This window comes from Schistocerca piceifrons, chromosome X (genome assembly GCF_021461385.2).
Source record: "Schistocerca piceifrons isolate TAMUIC-IGC-003096 chromosome X, iqSchPice1.1, whole genome shotgun sequence".
Classification (NCBI taxonomy): Eukaryota; Metazoa; Arthropoda; class Insecta; order Orthoptera; family Acrididae; genus Schistocerca; species Schistocerca piceifrons.
Window position 1 is genome coordinate 290,468,597 of NC_060149.1, and position 21,550 is coordinate 290,490,146.

General features: G+C 40.6%; 1 protein-coding gene across 5 annotated transcripts in view; it reads right to left on the minus strand.

Moving 5' to 3' along the window:
- The window catches only part of LOC124722912, a 105,737-nt gene that overhangs the window by 36,393 nt on the left and 47,794 nt on the right, over nt 1–21,550 (minus strand). For all 5 annotated transcript variants that reach the window (XM_047248059.1, XM_047248061.1, XM_047248060.1 and 2 more), the window contains 2 exons: nt 17,818–17,934; nt 2,488–2,627 (listed from right to left, as the gene is read on the minus strand). In XM_047248059.1, the coding sequence (XP_047104015.1) occupies nt 2,488–2,627; nt 17,818–17,934 (257 nt within the window). The remainder of the gene's footprint in view (nt 1–2,487; nt 2,628–17,817; nt 17,935–21,550) is intronic.

Below are 21,550 nucleotides of genomic sequence, written 5' to 3' on the forward strand. Positions count from 1 at the left end.
CCAAAAACGCGAAAGGCATCGAAACCAAAAAGATTCTCTGTGTTACTATGGTCAACCACAAATATGGGAACAGTGCGAATGACAGATTTGTAAGATACCTCAGCATCAAATCGTCACAAGAGAGAAATCTTCTGTTTATTGTAAGTCCGTAATTGCCTAGTGACAGGTGACACACTTGGACAATCAACTGAAGATACGTCTGAGAATTGATGATAATGGCAGCAGAACCAGTATCCACCTGCATGCAAACGTCTCGACCAAGTATTTGGACAGTGAGGAATAGCTTCCCTGAAAGGGAAGAAGAACAATTGACAGACAACACAGATTCAGAATCAGCGCCATGTTCATGAACATCATGTATGCGGTCAGATTTGCAAATGGATGACAGATGACCTCTTTTTTTTCTTTTGCATTTGTGACACACAGCCCAACATTGTGGACAATCTTCTCGTGAATGTTTCGTAAAACACCGCAGACATGAAGGAAGTTGCCGTGGGTTTTGCTGCAGTTTCTTAGAGGTTTGTTTACTGTTAGGCCGAGGCTGCGCTTGGGAGCATACTGCGGCCAAGTCGGCCGGTGGGGACATGTCACACACTTCGTCAACAGCGCACAGAGGTTGTATTTCCGCCACGTTACCCCATGCCTCTATTTGCGCTCCAGCGGCACACGAAATTTCAAAAGACTGAGAGATGGATAGGACTTCATCTACAGTCAGATTTGCCAACTGAAGGGCACGTTGCCTAACTTCTTTGTCGGGCGCCGACCGGATAATAGCATCCCGTACCATGGAATCTGCGTAGGATTCTTTGTGAATTCAGTAACAAACTGACACTTTCTAGTGAGGCCGTGAAGTTCAGCAGCCCAAGCAAGATAGGATTGATTCGGTTGTTTTTGACAACAAGAAGAGGCAACACGAGAGGCTACCACATGCATATGCTTTTGAAAATAAATGGACAGAAGTGAGCACATTTCAGCAAAGGACAAAGACGCGGGATCTTTCAAAGGAGCCAACTGCGACAACAACCAATACATTTGAGGTGAAATCCATGAAAGGAACAGAGAATTACATGTTTGGTCGTCCACCACATGAAATGCCATGAAGTGCTGTCAAAGACATTTTTCGTAGCCAGACCAGTCTTCCCCGTCTCGTCATAAGGAGGAAAAGGAGGTAGAGACAATGACGAGAGACGCCCCGCATTTGATGCCGCGACGAAATCGCGAATCGTATTTTGTGAAAAGCGTTTGCTGTTCTATGAGACCTTGCAATAGTTGCTCTAAAGTAGCCATGGAAACACGTGGGTCAACGATGAAAAAGAAAAATTCACTACCTCATCGCCAATTGTTATAACTTCAAGTTGAACAAATATATTTCAAGGACGAGGCAATACATGAAAGTCACAGATCAAGTAAACAAAGTAAGATGTGTGTCACTTTAACAGTCAAATCATAACCGAGTCCGAGTCTAGCAGCTGCTGACTGGCTGGCCGCTTAGGTGGTGGTGGTGCTGCTGCTGCTGCATGGCTGGCAGACAGCGCCGCATGTAGAGGACACGTGTAACTGCGCGGCGGCACTTTGAAAGATCGGCGAGTCACAACAGAAACAAAAGAACTGTCAAAACAATAATACTAAATGTCGATTAAGGATGCATCAAAGCATAATAGAGAATGCAGCGACATGGATTCGATAGCGAAGTTTCAGCAACTCTGTTCATTTCTTTTTGGGCAGTGGAACGTGAAAATTGGGTGCAGGTTGGTAGGACACCCTTAGGCTCTAACAGCAGAACCTTCAGGAAGCCCGTAAGAGCTGTACCCCAAGGAAATCACGCCCTCTGCTACATAGAGATAAGCAGGATTTCAAGGCATAGCCTTAAGACTGGCTATTACGTGCTAAAATAAATCGCATGACATCACACATCAACAGTTCCAAAAACGTTAATTGGCATTATTTAAATTTGTGTGGGAAATATGCAACATGTTTTCTGATCATTTAAATGCTGCAATAGGTTACTGAGAAATTTATTTTAATATATACTCTGGGACGGCTCCATCTCAGAGTTTTTAATTACTAGCCACACCTGATCAGGATAAATGTCATGGAATGGTGAGCTCTTGAAATTGTACTTTTTACTCAAACTAGTGAGCTCAGCAAACTAATTTTCTTTTCAGACTTTGTTAGCTATTCATTCCTATGTCATTTTATTACTGGATCATGAAATCCTCAGGTTTTCTTTTTGACCCTGAGTACCTAGCACCACACATTCTATATGAAATATTTTTCCTTGAAGTTTTCTTGATATAACATAAAAATATATCTATGTGCAGAAGAGTAAGATCAAGCGATATCTTGTCAAAATGTGGGTCACAAGATAACAGTAACTTCCAATACTGTTTTCCAAAATGCCCACTGATTACAGTAATACCACTTGTCTGTATTTGCTAGGCACAATTTTACCCTACTGTGTATTATTTAGGAATAAAAATCACTTACGTATTCCTGAGACTTCGAGGAGGTGCAACCCAGTTTCTGTAAGTCGGTTTGGAGCTAAGGATCGAGCGATCATATACAGGCTGATGAAACTTACTTGAAACTTTAGGGTAACCTTCACGAGTAGGAAGTATGTGATCATCCTGTAGACAATTCATAATATCAAGATTTTATATCATACAACATTTTTAAAAATTTACTAGTGTGTACTATAATTCACATGGTGCGAAAAAACCTTACATCGCAGTGAGAAAATGCAATACCCAAAATCAGGGATCATTTTAACCCTTTGCATGCCAGTAAGCCTAACCTTTGTGTAGATAATTTTTATAAAAACACTCTCATCATCATCATCTCATCATGCTGCACACAATCTCTCAGAGAACATGCAATAAATTAAGGCTTGTCCATTGTCTAGTTGAATAAGAAAACCAAATACACTGCTCCGGAAAACTTAAGAATGAGATGGATGAAGCAATCTAACAACAACTCGGTGCAAATGAATGAAAGTGTGGGAGCATATCGCCAGAGATCTCCTAGTCATGTACAGAAAGCTGGACATCAAATGGTGTGAGGTCAGTGTGCGCTATAGCACAAAATGAGGCTGACCCCGCAACGTGAGGCAGTCAAAGAAATGGGGAAAGATAGTATGTATCAATCAGCAAGAGTTACAGTGCACTGTCGTAGTGTTCTTCACTACAACATGGCCTGGAGACATTTGGATGACTTCACAAGGGTAAGAACCATTGGGAAACAGAGTGAAGTGTCATGAGTGTAACACAGCGGTTTGGTATTGCTTACTGTATGGTTTCACATGCTTGGCAAGTGCTATGAACCACAGGAGCAGCAGTGGTCGACCACAGTCAACTACAGCTACAGGCAAGAAGGGACCCATGTGACACAGCGGGTGCTTTTGCAACCATACAGGGTGTACATAAAGTCCGGGAAGACTCAATTATTTACTACACAAGAACCAAACATTGTGCAGATATCATACATATTTCATTTTGAAGAGAAACCCTGAAAGTTTTTTTTCCATGTATACTGCCACAGCATAGTTTGGTAATTTGTCAATAGTCAGTGCTAGTTGCGAACATGGCGAGTTCAGGTGTGGAGTGAGTTTTTTATGTGTTGCAGTTCGACAAAAAGTGTGCTACAGCTGTTCAACAGATGTTTAGAACCAAGTATGGTAAGAAGCCACCAAAAAGGGAGGCCATTTACCACTGTCACAACAAATTCGTTACGACGGATTGCTTGAGCCTGGCAAAGAGAAGTGGACAGCCCAGTGTGAGTGAAGTGAATGTAGGGCGCATACGAAAGACATTCATAAGGAGTTCAAAGAAATCAGTGCATCGTGCATCCCGTGAACTCGAAATGGCTCCAATGACAGTGTGGAAAGTCCTGCAACAGAAGCTGTCTATAAAACCATTCAAATTGGAGCTAGTGCAGAAGCTCAGTGATGACAACAAAGACAAACATTTTGAGTTTTATTCGCAGTAGCAACAACTGAATGAGGCTGGTATTGCTGATCGCTTAATTTTTAGCGACAAAGCCACTTTTCACACTAGTGGGAAAGTGAACAGGCACAATTGTTGAATCTGGGGTACAAAGCATCCACACGAACGCATTGAATTTGAGCGTGATTCCCCAGAGGTAAATGTTTTTTGTGCCTTGTCACATCGAAAACCGTACGGCCCATTCTTCTTCACTGAGAGCACTGTCACTGGATATTCCTACTTTGACATGTTGCAGCAATGACTGACACCTCAAATTTAATCAGACTCTCCATTCATCTTTCAGCAGGATGGGGCTCCACCCCATTTTCATCGTGAAGTTCGTGGGCACCTGAACACGGAGCTGCCGCATCAATGGATTGGCCGTGCTACAGAAGGGGACAGCTGTTTCATGAAATGGCCTCCCCAATCACCAGATTTCACTACGTGTGACTTTTTTCTGTGGGGACACATTACAGATCTGGTGTGTACATACACACTCTACCACGTGATGTAGTAGAGCTCTGGGAGAAAATACGTGAATCGACTGCCACAGTCGACGAAGCCATGCTGGGACGGGTATGGCAAGAATTCGATTACCATATTGATATTCGCTGGGTCATTCATGGTTCGCATATCGAATGTTAGTAAAAAAAACCATTCGGAGTTTCTCTTCAAAATGCAATATGTATGACATATGTACAATGAATGGTTCTTGTGTAACAAATAACTGAAAGTGTTCCTGGACTTTATGTTCATCCTGTATTTAAAAGGACTGCAAGACATGCAACCTCATGGTTCCACAGTTGCACAGAGACTGCGTGGGGGTCAGCACCTTGGCAGAAGACCAGTATGTTGTGTTCCATTGACACATGCACGTCAGGGGCACCTGCATGTCAGTAGCACTGTTTGCAATGTTGCCAAGAGCATAGGGAGTGGACAAATGATGAGAGGGGTCGTGCGCGCTTCTAGGATGAGAGCAGATTCAGTCTGAGTCGTGATTCTGGATATACCCTCATATTGCTTAGAGGTGGGAACATATAAAGCACTCACAAACATTGTCAAACATGATCATTTTGGTGGTCCAGGTGTTATGATGTGGAAATGCATAATGTTGCATGAGAGTAATAACCTCCAAATCTTTTAACATCATACACTCACCAGTCAACGTTATTGTGACACTGTACTCTTTCCCCACATATATCTTTTCAGGGGGGAATTTGGCCCCGACCATTTTTATGGATGACATTGTGTGACTACAGCGAACAGCACAGGTGAAAGAGCTTTCAGAATAAGAAGATATTCAGCAAATAAACTGGCCTGTCTGTTCTTCTGACTTAAATTCTATCAAGCATGAGTGGGATGCATTGGGGAGATGCACTGCAGCATGTTCACATGCACTGAAGACTGTCCAGCACTTGTCAACCACACTGGCAGAGGAATGTAGTGCCCTACCACAAGAACTCTTTGCTAACATTGTAACATGCAGCACGCACTGCTGTTCACAGCAATCGTTCTTTCTATGTAGGGTCCAAGTTTTATTGAGCAATGTTACGTGGTAGTGACACATTATGCAAAAGTTACATTCATCCATTAATTTTGTACACCAGTCTACATTTTTGGGACATCCACTTGGTACAGTTCTTTTTTTTTTCTTGCAATGACATCTAGTACACACTTTTTACGTAAATCCTCCGTAGGAGTACATGCTGACTGATTTAGCTGTTTCTCTTCTGGAACCTATGTTTTTAATACTGACATAGCTTTCATTGCTGAAGGTTTAAGGCAATATATCTATGTGCCAAAAAGTCATTCTTCAAATCCATACTATCCTCAGGATTCATCCGACAGAAAATTATCCTGCTACTGTTTACACATATGCACAGAAAAAGGCACAAATTGAGTATTTTGTGCTTTTATGGTCACAATTTCAAATTGGACTTGAACATATCATTTTGTCCATGCAGCCCGTAGGGTTACTATTATATGTTACTGTTGTGTACATAGCTCCGCGTAGTCAGCGCGTACACAACATTCCCACTGGAGCGCGTCCCGCTAAGCACAACAGCGCAGGCGCAGCGCTCGTCTGTCTCCGCACTACGAGATGGCGCTGTCTTAGAGACGGACCAAATTCTGCTCCCGCCGATCCGCGTATTAATATGTAACGCAGCCAATGAGATTGCTGCTAACGTAGAACCTTTTCTACTTGTGGATCACACTCGCGCAGTGATACCTGAACGTGTGAGGTATTATAACGAGTGTACAGACCTCCGATTAGTCAGTCTGCATTAGTCTGTACGAGTTTGCATTTGTCTGTACCAGTCTGCATTATTCTGTACCAGTATATAGTCAAGTTTCAGTCTGCGCCTAATAAGATTACCATATTCCTGTACATAGCCATGAAGATAAATGAATAGACACTTTGTCAAGTATCAGAGATATGTGAGAATAAGATTAACGTACCATGACCAAAGGAACTTCAGATTGTCAATTGTAAATAGCATCCAGAACCAACTTAAGTAGTTTTTAGGCTTGTTATTATTTTAATAAAGGTGTGTGAAAATTAATCAAGTTCTGTTTAAAGTTGGTCACCGTCAATCTGCTACTCTAAGCGTGCAAGTAGCATTTCTATCATCTGACCTAACAGCAGAAGATAAACACGCCACGATAAGACCACGAGACATATTGCTGACACTCACCTACTTCGTTAGAGCAACAAGTCAAATAATCTGATGGTGCGTGTACCGAAGGTCTTACAGTACGCACACCACAGTTACTTTTGATGGACATGAGATGCTTAGTTGAAGGCAAACTTCGTTCCTTTTTATAAACGATGATGTTTCATTACCGCCATAAAATTTTTGAAGGAAAACAGTATATTTTCTCTGTTCCAAAGCAGTGCTACTACATCACCTTGTGATAATATATCCTGAACTACTGTTCTTCCCAAAAGCTTCCCATGTGCAAAAATCAGTTCTACCTTTTCTCACAATTCGATGAACAAGACATCATGCAGGGAATTGTAAATCCCCAGATAGTTAACAGCAAACTAATAGTGTGTCCTATAATTTATCAAAATATTTGGACTCCAAGAAATATATTCTGGTTAACACTAACGTTTATATAAGACAGATTTTAATGTTTCCAGTACACAAACAACTGATAATTTTTTTTAACAGATATGTGCCCAGAAATATTGAATTTCCCCGTTAAAACTGTTTCCAACAACTACACATGGTGCATTAATCATGAGAAGCCACACGATTAACACATACCAGCATAATACATTAAAACTCTTTCTTGCATGAAATGTTCAAAAAGCCCGTTATGCCTGGTTAAATTGTAATTCTTAAGTTCACCGTCAGTGTTTAGTATATCACTTCACTGAAGGTAATACTAAAATACAACTAATATTATTGTCTGTACCAACATGTGACTCGTGTCTCAAACTTCCTTACATGTAGCACCAACTTTTTAAGTGATAATCATGGGTTTTGCATGTACATGTGTGAGTAGTAGTGTTCATCACAGATTTGTTTTCCAGTACAGTGAAATGGGAGTGCAAACGAACAAAGAAAAGATGCCCGTCCGATATGTGGATTATCATATTATAATAATGGCAGAGATTTCCAGAATCAGATGATTCCCGACAGTAGGAAATATGAAGCAACTAATCATCTTAGGGAGCATGGAACGTTTCATCCTGTTACTTGTGACTGGGAGGTCTAGATGAAAGATGACACAACAGGACATACACTTGATGATGACTTTTGTGTCAGTGTAAGTTATGTAGCCACAACAGCTTGGGAAGTGTTATATAACATTCTAGCTGTATCCATAACATTAACAGCATGTACAGACAGTGTCAGCAGCTGATTTTCCAGCACAGGTGCACTTCTCTTAATCAAGTACTAAAGTATGTGTCAAACCCTTATTTTAGTTCAACAGTGCTACTTGCAGATGAAGTATTGCTTCAACATGATAAGATTGTGAAATTTCACAATCGGCACATGCTGGCAGATGTTAATCCTCTTGTAACTGCTGAAGCACATCATCAATAAATATCTTTGGCCAATGTTGGTGACAGTACTGTTGATAACTGTTTAAGACTTCATGTTCTTCCATCCTGACCAAACAGACAAAGTTATAATGCCTTCTTAGATAAGATGTTGATCACACAATGGAAAGAGTAAGTGATATATGCAATGTCACAAATGTGGCTGACAGAACACCTGAAATTGGCCAGCTGGAGCATAGAAACTAACAAATACATTTGCAGGATCACACGAATGAGTAAACAGCGCTGGAAATCGCCACTGAAGATGCTTCCCAAATAAAAGAAGCAAAACACATACGGCAATAAACAAACTGCCTTTAATGGAGGGTATTTCAAACATTTTTCAAATTAGAAAGTGTTACTTGTGAGATGCTGGTAAGTTCTGTTTCTGTGTGTTTCCCATGATGTTATACGGAGAGGTGTGGCAAATGGGCTGAAACACACAAACAAAGCATTTTTGGACCAAAGACTAACATTTTTCTTCAATTATGTGTGAGGGACATGTCCTTGAAAGTTTGCTCACACTTTCTCATTACAGCCAGTATATAGAAAGTAATCTACAAGTAATTCCATTAATCACTAATGTGAGAAGATTAGCACTAGTCATAATTTGTTGTTTGCATACTTTACAGGAGTAGCCTGCAGTGGTTCCTCCTACCTGTCCACATCTATGAAGGCACATGTGTGAATCAATTAATGGATGAATGGATGAATGAATGAATGAATGAATGGATGGATGGATGGAAGGATGACAACCTTGTTCTTTCACGTAATGTTTCATTGGTACAGAAGGAAAAAAAACCTGTTGAACACTTCTTGGTACTACAGGTTTAAAGTCAGAGTTTTGACTACCACTTCACAAATGCATTCTCATTACTAGGACTAATCTCACCTGTATATATCTCTCAAATTAAGAAACAACCATTTTCATTAGCTGTAGTCCACATTAGTAGCCCATTTTTATTAGTCTTAAGTTATGAAATATTTGAAATTTAAACATCCAAGAGTCTTTCCATAGCTCATCTACGGTTTGTTGTATCAAATATTGGAGAATTCTGTGAATGTAATTTCTACCTTTCAGGTTAGGTATTGGATTACTAAAGGCTAAAGAAAGTAATATATTTTAAGAAGGGGGTGCCCCATAACTCATAAATATTTAAAGAATGTCATAATTTGCTGTCAAGAGCTCCTGATAAAAGTTTCTTTATTATATAGCCAATTTCAATCAACAGACTATCATCAAGTATCATAAAACATTTACAACACCTTACAAAGCAATATAAAATCAATGGCATAAAATAATACAAAATCCTTGATTTGTCACTTTTTTCAGATAGTAATATAAATTACACCCTCAATAGTAAATAATATACCACACACTGCTCGCCTCCATGTTATGTTAACATTCAATTTACAATGTTATGAGTGGAGGCCCTGTGGAGTGCTGTTTCACATTCTCTTCCTTTCTGAGGATTTAAGATACTTTTCTTGTTTTTTCCTATAATATATGCCTGATAGTCTGCTCAGAGGAGCACTTGCTTCCCTGTCATGTATAGTATGATACAGACTGCAACCTCAAACTATCACAGCTGTGATTCACTGATTGAGGCACTATCACTACATGTTATAAGATGTCCCAGCTTCTCCACAAATGCATCTGCCATTGGTTCTTACGTTGAACCTGTAAAGATAATTAGGATGAGGTCTGTGTACTGTCAGCATGTGGATCATCCCCTTCAAAGGAATTAGATGACTCATTTTTTCCTGTTCATACATTCTCTTACATCTGGTAATATACACTCTTCTTCCTGTACTGGTACTGTCCCAGATGGATTGGTATTCATCTGTCATCCATTTTTTTACCTCTTTCTTCACAGTTCTTAATTTACCAGTTCTCTCTCTCTCTCTCTCTCTCTCTCTCTCTCTCCCTCTCCTCCTTCCTGTCGGTCAATGAGATACATTTCAAGTATCACACTGACAAGTAAGCATCATATATCCTTGTAAGGACATTGTGCTGCCATCTTTAGAGAATTTTAACACATCTCACTTGTTGAACTTTGAATGCCCACACACTTGCACTGAAACTGACTACAGAGGGAAGTAATGGCCTCATGATAAAGTTTAATGAGTTGCAGTGATAACTCCTTTTTTAAATTTTTTACAGTAGCAGCTATTTTGTGCATGACCTTAGACACTTTTTCTGACTTCATAACTGTGGGCATTGTATGTCTCACCCTGAACCACATACATTCTCTAACATTAGTTTACCACTTTCCTACTTATCAGAACACCAGCAATTCTAATATAAGGATTTCTAGTTGTTGACAACTTTCCCTGCAGTAGCAGTCTTGTTCTCAGCAGTCTTCAATTTGTTTTGTTCATATTGCTGAATCATGGATAGAGTTGTGTCACACTTTTGCTCTGTCTGAGCTCTAGGCCTCCCATTAACCACTATGAGGATATCATTCACGCATGCAGCAGTGGCAGCAACTATTGCTAACTCCTCTACTATTCCCAACACAGATTCAATCATTAAATCCCAAATGACAGTGTTCCATAAAGGCACCTGACAGCATACGTTTGCTATTTCTCATTTGATTGTACCATCAGGAGATGCCCATGCCACTACTCTATCACGACAGTAGTCTCCGAAAGAGTTACATCAAACATGTGGGTAATTTCAGCTGTCTAAACCTTGAAAACAATGACAGCCAACAAAGTACTGAACACTCCAATAATGTCTAACGTGATGGCTACAGCATATTTGTCACAACTACTGTCAACAGCTGCAATCAGTGTCATCAGTTGACTTTCCCTTCCTGAAACCATATTTTGTTTGATTAAGACCTATCAGCTCTCTGTGTGTCCTTAGCATATCTTGTAATAGTCATTTCTATATTTTGCTCATAGCACTCAGCAGACAAATAGTTACATATGATTTAGCACCTGTTGGGATCTCTATTGTCACCTTCCTTAATGAAAACTGCTCCAAGTTCGTATCTTGCCCTGAATCAAACATATTATTTAAAGGTAGGGCACCATTTGGTCTTTAACTTCATAACACACTTCAAACTATAAATCATCAGGACTGGGAGCTTTTCCTTGCTTTTGTTACATTGTTGCCACACAAACTTCCTATTGATGAAATGGGAAAAACTACTCCATTGTTACTGTAGAGCACATTTATCTCTCTTCTTAATTGTCCCTTTAAAGAGTTACCTTCCTCCTGTTCATCTTCCGGCAGTAAAGAACCCAGCAGGTGGTTGGTCAAGTCATCCCATCCTGTTGTGTCATCTTATCTTAGTATACTTGACAGTGCAGAAGGTGAAGTGAGTGTTTCATCACACCCTTACATGGTATTCCCCATTCATTTCCATGTAGTTGCTGATTCATGTACCTGATTGAATCTAGACTATATTTTTCAAATCCTAGTAGGTCTGAAGGTATATTGTTTACTCTAAGACTCCAAGTGCTCTCTGATATGACCTTTCTGTTGCACAAATCTTCTGTCTTAATGTAGTGAACATCCTTTTTCAGTGAATCTTTCAAACTGCAAACTTTAATGGGAATAGACTTTTCCTGGGTGTCCTGAATGGCTTTCTGTACACCAAATGCTTTTTTGTATACATTGTAACTTGTACCTTCTAGCATTTATTTGTTGAAATTCACCCTGAATACACCTAACTCATTTTCCTGATGTTATGAATTGGTTTCTGTGGGAAGGTCTAACTCACTTCTGAACTGTCAACTTTCAGGAGAAATAGTAACAGGTCGTGGTCATTTGTTGACACAATATTAGTGATAGTCCACAAAGCCACATCACCACCACCACAACAGTTACATCAATGTTTATTTCTGTTTCTGTTCTGTTGTGGTATGTCAGTGTCTAACCTGGCTTGTTGGAGTTTCAATTTGGCAATAATGTCAACCAGTTAAATGCATATATCACTCGTTGCATGGCTCTGTCAGAGTACCGATTTGGCATTAGCATCTAACATAAAAACATGCCTTATGTTTCTTCCTGCACCAACAGCAACTTTCAGCCACTCCAGGTAGGAATGAATCTTGTGCCTATATTGAAAATAAATGTTTGTTCGCACATATTTCCTTGGCATCACTGTGTTCATTACAGTTACTGAAAGCTTACTGCACAGTTGGATGACTTTTGTCCTGATGTCCTTGTGCAGGTCTACTGTGGCTGCCATTGTGTTTTTTCTTGTTAATACCACCTGAGCCGTGGATGGAAACTGTATGCTGCCTCCCTTTCTTGAGTATGGTTCCAGTATGGACAACATACCAATCACATACAACACTCTTCCAAATTTCTCTCATCACAAGAAAGCATCTCATGGCATTAATCTGTCTGTTTTTATACCGGGAGTTTTGTATAGAAACATTCAAGGCAAAATAGAGATTAGCACACAACAGGCAAAAATCGAGAAAAAGCTGGGGAAGAAAGAACTGAACTTCGAAACAGCACTGTCAAAAAATATAATCTTTACATGGAGGGAAAGTACAGGAAACAATAAGTAATTAAAAAAATGGATTCCAAGAGATAAACTGCACTAAGTATGTAAGTATATTACCCATAACTCTTGAAAAACAATTTAATACTTACAACACAAAATTTGAGAAACTTTCTGATAATGTACTGGACCAATAAGTTACCGAATACGTAAGCTCAACAATTTGTACACTGGATAACAAAACAGGCAGTAAAATCTTTAAAAAATAGATGGGCTTCAAACATTCCCACGGAATTATTAAAATTTTGTAATGATAAATTATATCAACTACTAACAAATATTTTTGAGAAACATTTAAAATGGAGAGTGCACCACGTAAATGGAAAATAGCACAAATTTCAATAACCTGTACAAAAAGATGAAAATATGACTGTAAAAATTATAGGGATATAATAGTTACCAACATTGTAAGTAACTTTGTGGAAACATTATTTAACATTTTCTAGAACAAGAATACAAAGAAATGGAGGGTCTAACACAAATAATTGAGGAGAAAACAATTTGAGAACAATCTCTTCACTTGGTGTTTGCAGATACAGGGAAAAGACCATTATAGTGTACTTTCAGCCAATCTGTGGAAATCTTTACAATTAAAGGACATAAATAGAAAATCATAAAGGGAATTCAAACATTATACAAAAATTCTATATAAAAAGACTGAAACTGACAAATACTAATTACCTAGGTTTCAAGTTATAAAATGATTACAGCAGTAATTTTACATGTTGCATTGCACCAACACTATATGATATACACCGATAAAATTCTACAGCATAAAATGAAATATATGATAACTGGTGGAATAAATTAACATTTGGTTTCGAAAGAAGTGATGGAAACACCACGACTTACTGATGAAAATAAATGCATACTGGTGAAAATTACAATTGATAGAAAACAAGACAAAGTAATCAGATCAAGTTAAATGTGACAAAGATGACTATTTATCTATGAAACGGGAATCTCTGTCATTTGCACATAAGAACTTATACTGAAACAAGAGTGTGGAAAACAATATTTAGGAGCATTATTACATACAATTCAGAAGTTTCCCCAGCAAAATGGCAATTAAATTCAAATTACTAGCTGCAGAGATGAATTTCTGGATACATTTGGCAATGATATCAAGAAAAGAAAAACTCAGAAATTAAGTAATCAGAGGCAGCGTGAATGTTTAAAATTCAGTTACTGATTTTATTCAACATACACTCCTGGAAATGGAAAAAAGAACACATTGACACCGGTGTGTCAGACCCACCATACTTGCTCTGGACACTGCGAGAGGGCTGTACAAGCAATGATCACACGCACGGCACAACGGACACACCAGGAACCGTGGTGTTGGCCGTCGAATGGCGCTAGTTGCGCAGCATTTGTGCACCGCCGCCGTCAGTGTCAGCCAGTTTGCCGTGGCATACGGAGCTCCATCGCAGTCTTTAACACTGGTAGCATGCCGCGACAGCGTGGACGTGAACCGTATGTGCAGTTGACGGACTTTGAGCGAGGGCGTATAGTGGACATGCGGGAGGCCGGGTGGACGTACCGCCGAATTGCTCAACACGTGGGGCGTGAGGTCTCCACAGTACATCGATGTTGTCGCCAGTGGTCGGCGGAAGGTGCACGTGCCCGTCGACCTGGGACCGGACCGCAGCGACGCACGGATGCACGCCAAGACCATAGGATCCTACGCAGTGCCGTAGGGGACCGCACCGCCACTTCCCAGCAAATTAGGGACACTGTTGCTCCTGGGGTATCGGCGAGGACCATTCGCAACCGTCTCCATGAAGCTGGGCTACGGTCCTGCACACCGTTAGGCCGTCTTCCGCTCACGCCCCAACATCGTGCAGCCCGCCTCCAGTGGTGTCGCGACAGGCGTGAATGGAGGGACGAATGGAGACGTGTCGTCTTCAGCGATGAGAGTTGCTTCTGCCTTGGTGCCAATGATGGTCGTATGCGTGTTTGGCGCCGTGCAGGTGAGCGCCACAATCAGGACTGCATACGACTGAGGCACACAGGGCCAACACCCGGCATCATGGTGTGGGGAGCGATCTCCTACACTGGCCGTACACCACTGGTGATCGTCGAGGGGACACTGAATAGTGCACGGTACATCCAAACCGTCATCGAACCCATCGTTCTACCATTCCTAGACCGGCAAGGGAACTTGCTGTTCCAACAGGACAATGCACGTCCGCATGTATCCCGTGCCACCCAACGTGCTCTAGAAGGTGTAAGTCAACTACCCTGGCCAGCAAGATCTGTCCCCCATTGAGCATGTTTGGGACTGGATGAAGCGTCGTCTCACGCGGTCTGCACGTCCAGCACGAACGCTGGTCCAACTGAGGCACCAGGTGGAAATGGCATGGCAAGCCGTTCCACAGGACTACATCCAGCATCTCTACGATCGTCTCCATGGGAGAATAGCAGTCTGCATTGCTGCGAAAGGTGGATATACACTGTACTAGTGCCGACATTGTGCATGCTCTGTTGCCTGTGTCTATGTGCCTGTGGTTCTGTCAGTGTGATCATGTGATGTATCTGACCCCAGGAATGTGTCAATAAAGTTTCCCCTTCCTGGGACAATGAATTCACAGTGTTCTTATTTCAATTTCCAGGAGTGTATATGATTACAATAGCATGAAAATGTCAAAGGAATGCAAAAATAAGTAAATAGATACATAAAATAAAAATAAAAAAGGATCCCAAAGTGTATGATACACTGGGAGGAAAAACGCTGACCATCTAATACTAAGAAAGTATACAACAAGCTCAGTGAAGTGTGACAGGACTGCTCTTTTTCTCTACACACTTGAATGATCTGTTGGACAGGGTGAACACTAAACTGCGGTTATCTGCTGATGGTGCTGTGGTATAGGGGACAGTATCATCATTGACTGACTGTAGGAGGATATAAGATACTTACACAAAAATTCTGGTTGGTATGATGATTGGCAGTTCACTCTAAATACAGAAAAAATGTAACTTTATGAAGATGAGTAGGAAAACCGATCCCATAATGTTCGAGTACAGCATTAATGATGGGTTGCTTTACACAATCACATCAATTAAATATCTAGGTATAATGCTGGAGAACGGTATGAAATGGAATGGGCACATAACAACCGTAGCAGGGAGGTAAATGGTTGACTTCAGTTTATTGGGAGAATTTTCGAAAAGCACAGCTCATCTATAAAGGAGACAGTATATAGAACATTGGTGTAACCCATTCTTGAGTACTGTTTGAGTGTGTGGAATCCCCACCAGGCCAGATTAAAGGACGACATCAAAGCAATTCAAAGGTGTGCTGCTAGATTTAACCAACAATCAAATATTACAGATACATTTTGTGAACTCAAATGGGTCTCCGTGGAGGGAAGACAATGTGCTTTTAATGAGGCAGTATTGAGAAAATTTAGAGAACTAGCATTTGAGGCTGACTGCAGAACACTTCTACTGCAGCCAATGTACATTTCTCTTAAGAATCATAGTGACATGAGAAACAGCACTTATATTGAGGCAAATAAACTTTCATTTTTCTCTCACTCCATTTGTGTATGGAACAGGAAAGGAAATGGCTAGTAGTGGTACAAGGTACCCTCTGCCATGCAGTGAAACAGAGACAAATGTGAAGTAATTCTAGCAATATTACAGGCCGCAAATGGGGAAATCCACTGACATAAGCGACTTTGATGTAGGGCAGTGTGTTAGGGCCTGGCCTTACTAACCTAAGGACATCACACACATCCATGCCCGAGGCAGGATTCGAACCTGCGACCGTAGCAGTCGCGCAGTTCTGGACTGAGTGCCTAGAACCGCTAGACCACCGCGGCCGGCAGAGTTTTGGAGCATACAGTCCAGAGCATATTGTTGAATATGGGGCTCTGCAGCTGAGTAACGGCATGCATTTGCATGCTGACACTAACTATGACACTGTCAGTTATGACTGCATTGGGCATGGGGTCACTGGAGCTGGACCATGGATCAATGGAATCGGTTGGATGAATTACAAATCATGTTAACACCAGGTTGATGGTTGTTTCTGGTTACACTGTCATCCAGGTGAACAGCCGCTTGAAACATGCACCATACCATGGATGCAGGCCAGTGGAGGCAATATTATTCTATGGTGAGTATTCATTAGGGCTTCCCTGGGCTCTGTGGTAGTAATCAAAGGCACCGTGACAGTTGTGGACTACGTGAACATTATTGTGGAGTACCTGTATCCGTGTTACAAGGTCAGAATCATGCCAATAGGGTTTGAAGAACTTGATAGTAAACTTGTGTTGCTGTCTTGACCATCAAATCTGCTCGATATAAACCTGATGGAACAAATATGGAATACTACTGGACACCTGCTTCACACTCTAACTCCCACCCACAATTTATGGAAATTGCGTGATCCATGTGTAACGTCTTGTACCACGTACCTCCGGAAACCTACTGAGGAGTTGTTGAATCCACACCATGCAGAATCGTTGCTGTATTGGGTTCCAAATGTGCACCAAAATACTATTAAGCAGGTGATCATAATGTTTTGGGTATCTAGTGTATGTAAACATGGTTAATCCAGAAATATTTGCAAATTATAATTCTGTTAAGTTTCAAATGAAACTGGTCACTCTGGAACATCAAGTGGCACAATCAGTAACTGGACAATTTAGTGCCACCGAAGTTTTAAAACGTTATAATATTGTTGTATAGCCCATGATAAAAATCAACATCTTGCACTTAATATTGTCAAATGTATTAATCTCTTCTTTATGACTTTCAGCTTACTGTTGTTTCATTTTAAACATTAAGCGCTGAAGTCATGTCTGACAATATAAGGCAGAGGAGCTTTGCCAAATGACTTCCACTTTCACTGGCACAGATTTCTTACTCCTGAGCACTTGGTAAGTCATTTAGTAACTAGCATAGTTTCTAACAGACAAAACTCACTAAAAATCTTACTTACAGCTTCATAAAAGGAAAGGTAATTTTAAGCACATAACCAGGAAACTATTTTCCAACCAAGTAATCACAAGTAAGCAACAATTTCTTACCACCAAAACACACTAAAAGATTCAAGTGGCAAGGCAATTCTTAGATTATACATGATACTGAGCACACACTTCATGGACAGTCACTAGTTACTATCACAAGTAGACCACCAGTATGCTATGTAGTGACAGCTGCTAAACAAAGTTTTAAAGAACACAAGGATTGTATTTTTTTAAATCATTAATGCCAAAAACTATTACATAATTTTGAGACATACCTTCCACACTGGTGTAGAGTTTTCAATCGTGAGACGGGACACACTTATGTATGGATCCATGTGCTTTACAATGCTACAGTGAAATGGATTTAATTCACTTCGTTGAATCGTATTGCCCTTAAAAACAAAAACTGAGATTTAAAACACACACAAGATGAAACAAACACAAATGATTATTTTTTTAACTACTAAAAATGATTATCTAAAATCTTGGGAAATTATTCATAATATTTCTTTGACATGAGTAACTTAGCTCTAAATGCTAAATGTCAGTTAAAAAAAAATGTTTGTTATGAGAAAGGCAAGCTGTTTACTTTACATGACAAAACAAGAGAAACGTAAGAACTCACTTTTTTTTTATGTTCCATCTCTCTACAGGAAATAGTACTAGTCAAAACTAGGAAAACAGGTTCTATAAACTTATGTCTGGAAACCAATTCTCATTGAGATATGGACCATCCTATCTTGTGATAGCTATCTGTCTACTGACACAAGAGGAGGTGTTCAATGCGGTTAGCACTAACTCTTACGTGTCCGTCAGCCATTTTCAAAGCAACATATCTGGCTACCCCTGGTTTTGGTCAAATGCATGGGACACACGTGTGCATGTTGTCGATGGGTGTGGAATACACCAATGACTTTACATATCACCATTGCCAGAAACCTATTAGATTAAAGTTAAGTGAATGGGGGACCCAGGCTACAGAACCTCCTCAACAAAACATTCATTAAATGTTTAGGTTTGATACTGTTGCACAAGGTGCTGCATCATACATAAAGCACATATGTTATCTTTCTGCCAAGGTGACGTCTTCTGACAGTGTGGATAATCTGTCATGCTGAAACTGGAGATAGACAACACCAGTTAATTTTTTTGGTAAAGTGTATGACCCTACAAACCTGTCATCCACAATTCCTACTTGTATATTGACACTAAGATGAATCTGATGTCCTGCTGCCATGATTGTTCAAGAATTTCAATCTGTCGATATGTGGTTGTTATGGTAACTTATTACCCCACTCTGAATTGTGCCTCATCCACAAACAAAACAAACTGTGAATCTGGTATCTTCAGAGCTCTGTCTTACAAAACACTTGCAGAATTGTTATTTGATATAGGGATCTTGTGGCCTCAAAGCTTCAACATAGTGTAAGTGATACGGAGAAAGTAATCGATCAAGCGTAACTGACCACATGAGAGTGTAGTCTATGCCTTCAGCACATCCAGTTCTTCATAAACTTGTTCCAAGATCATCTTTTACTCATTACAATAATCAGTCCTCCATACACATGTGGCATACATACTGCAAGGCACCACAATCCCTTATTGTTGCTGCATATGATCCTGTGCTTATAAGTCACTGAAACAATCTGCTGAACATATTTTTCAGCTGGAATGCAGCTCATAGGAAGTAATTTTGCTTATGTGACACACATCCTTTTTGTTAATGCTGTTGGTTATGACAAGCAGAATACCTAGTCTGTCAGTTCATGGTGGAATAAAGGGGCTCCATTTCACTGTTTACATTGTTCACGTGCCATGGTAACACTAACCTTGTTCAGGTGCCAGCACAACCTCACAGTGTACAGGGGTTGGACAAAAATATGGACACATTACAAAATTTGTGCTTGAACGTAAATGCAGTTGCTAGCCAAGCCCGCAGGTGACACTATTATCTTTGAGAATAAATGGCACCTGTGGAATGCCCTCAATACATTGCAAGTATCAGTCACGGTCAGAACAGCGTGTTATATCCTAGCCAGTAATGCCACCCGAGCCCGCTGCCAAAAGGTTGGCAGCATCAAAGTCCGGACGCCGTCCGCATAAGCAGCGCCAGCGAGACAGCAAATCGCCGCAAGTCTGCGCGCGCCACCGCTGGCTTCTGGCTTCTTAAGCGCTGGAGTCGCGAGTGCTAGGACAGTTCTGTATTCGCCGCTCAGTTGTATACTCGCCACCGAATTGTGTACTTGCTAGTCAGTTGTGTGCTCATCGCAGCAGAGTTGTTGTTTGTCGTCCGCCGACGCTGACCTAGCCGCTCCGACTCGAACTAGACAGATCTCTGTAGACACGGAGTTCACTACTGTGTTTCTGTATCTTCGTTAATAAAGATAAGTACCGACTTTTATTTAATCAGAGTGTTTGGGTTTTCATCTTTCTGTTCACTGTTCCAGCGGACCGGTTGGCCCGCTATTAAAAGTGTGGCGGTGACTTCGTAAGCCGTTTCTACAGCGAATTGTTTGTCGCTACGAACGCCGCCACAAAACAGCGTTCTGTGTAGTTGGGAGTGCATTTCGTCAGAGTTAAAAGAATTTGAACATGGGAAAATTGTTGATGCTTTTGTGGTGGGTGCTTCCATAATCAAAGTAGCCAAAGTGTTTGGTGTTTCAAGAGGCACTGTATTGAAGTTTTATACAACATACAGGCAAAGCGGAGAAACATAATTCGCTAAGTCACAATGCAGACACAGAAGTGTGTGTTGACCGACTGTATCAGATGGTAACTGAATAGAGCCAGAATGAGATTTTCACTCTGCAGCGGAGTGTGCGGTGGTATGGTAACTGAATAGAATTCTGACAGAAAATAAGAGGATGGCAGTTGCAAAAGTCATTCAGAACTGAGTGTTGCACTCGTGAACCCTATCAGCACTGAAACAACACAAAGAAAGCTCCATAAGCTGGGAACTGCATAGTGAGCTATAATTACAAAACCATACTTTAGTAATGCAAATGTTTATAACAGAATAACGTGGTGTTGAAGCCATAAAACAAGGACTATGGAGCAATGGAAGAAAGTCATTTGGTTGGACGAGTCTTCTTTCACACTGTTTCCAACTTCCGGCTGAGTTAAGGTTTGGCGCATGCCATCCCAAGCCTACACTGCTGATGGCTTGTTGCCAAGACTGACATATGGCGGGGGCTCAGTGATGAATTGTGTGGTCGTATCGTGCTATTCACAGACTCTATGGTTACTCCACAAGATCACATTACTGGCAAGGATTTGGTGCGATTTTGGCTGATCAAGTCCATCCTGTGGAACAATATTTGTTTCCCAATGCTGGTGCTGTGTTCCAAGATGCATCATACAGGACTGGTTTTGTGAACATGTCAATGAATTTTCCAATCTCCCTTGGCCACTACTGTCACCAGATCCTCTGTGGTTTACTTTGGAAAGAAGGATCTGTGACTGCCATCCACCTCCATTATCGTTACCTGAACTTGCTCCTATTTTTCATGAAGAATGGTACAAGATTCCATTAAAAACCATACAGGACCTGTGTTCATCTCTTCTGAGCTGACTGGAAGCTGTTTTGAATGCCAACGGTTTTCCTAGACCATATTAGGTATGGTAACGTGTGGTGTTTTCAGTATTTTCATATTTTTGTCCATCCCTGCAAGAGACGGTTATAATTGCTATGTCTGACAGCAGCACCACAGTCAGAGGACTAAGTACAGAGCAACAACCTATAAGAAATGAGAAATGAATCTCAACAAGGAGACAGCCCATACCACTGAGTACTGACCGTTTAACAGAAGTAAAATGAGCCACATCTCAAGTATTTCTTTCTGGGCAGGTATCTGGAGGACCCTTTTTCTCTAATTTTGACTATTATTATCTCCTATAAGAATACACGACACTTTTTTTTAAACAGCCCATATAAGGGAACATATAAAATAAATAATATTTTAAAAGCTAGCCAATGGACTGCAGCACCTGTAAAATAATTAGCTAACA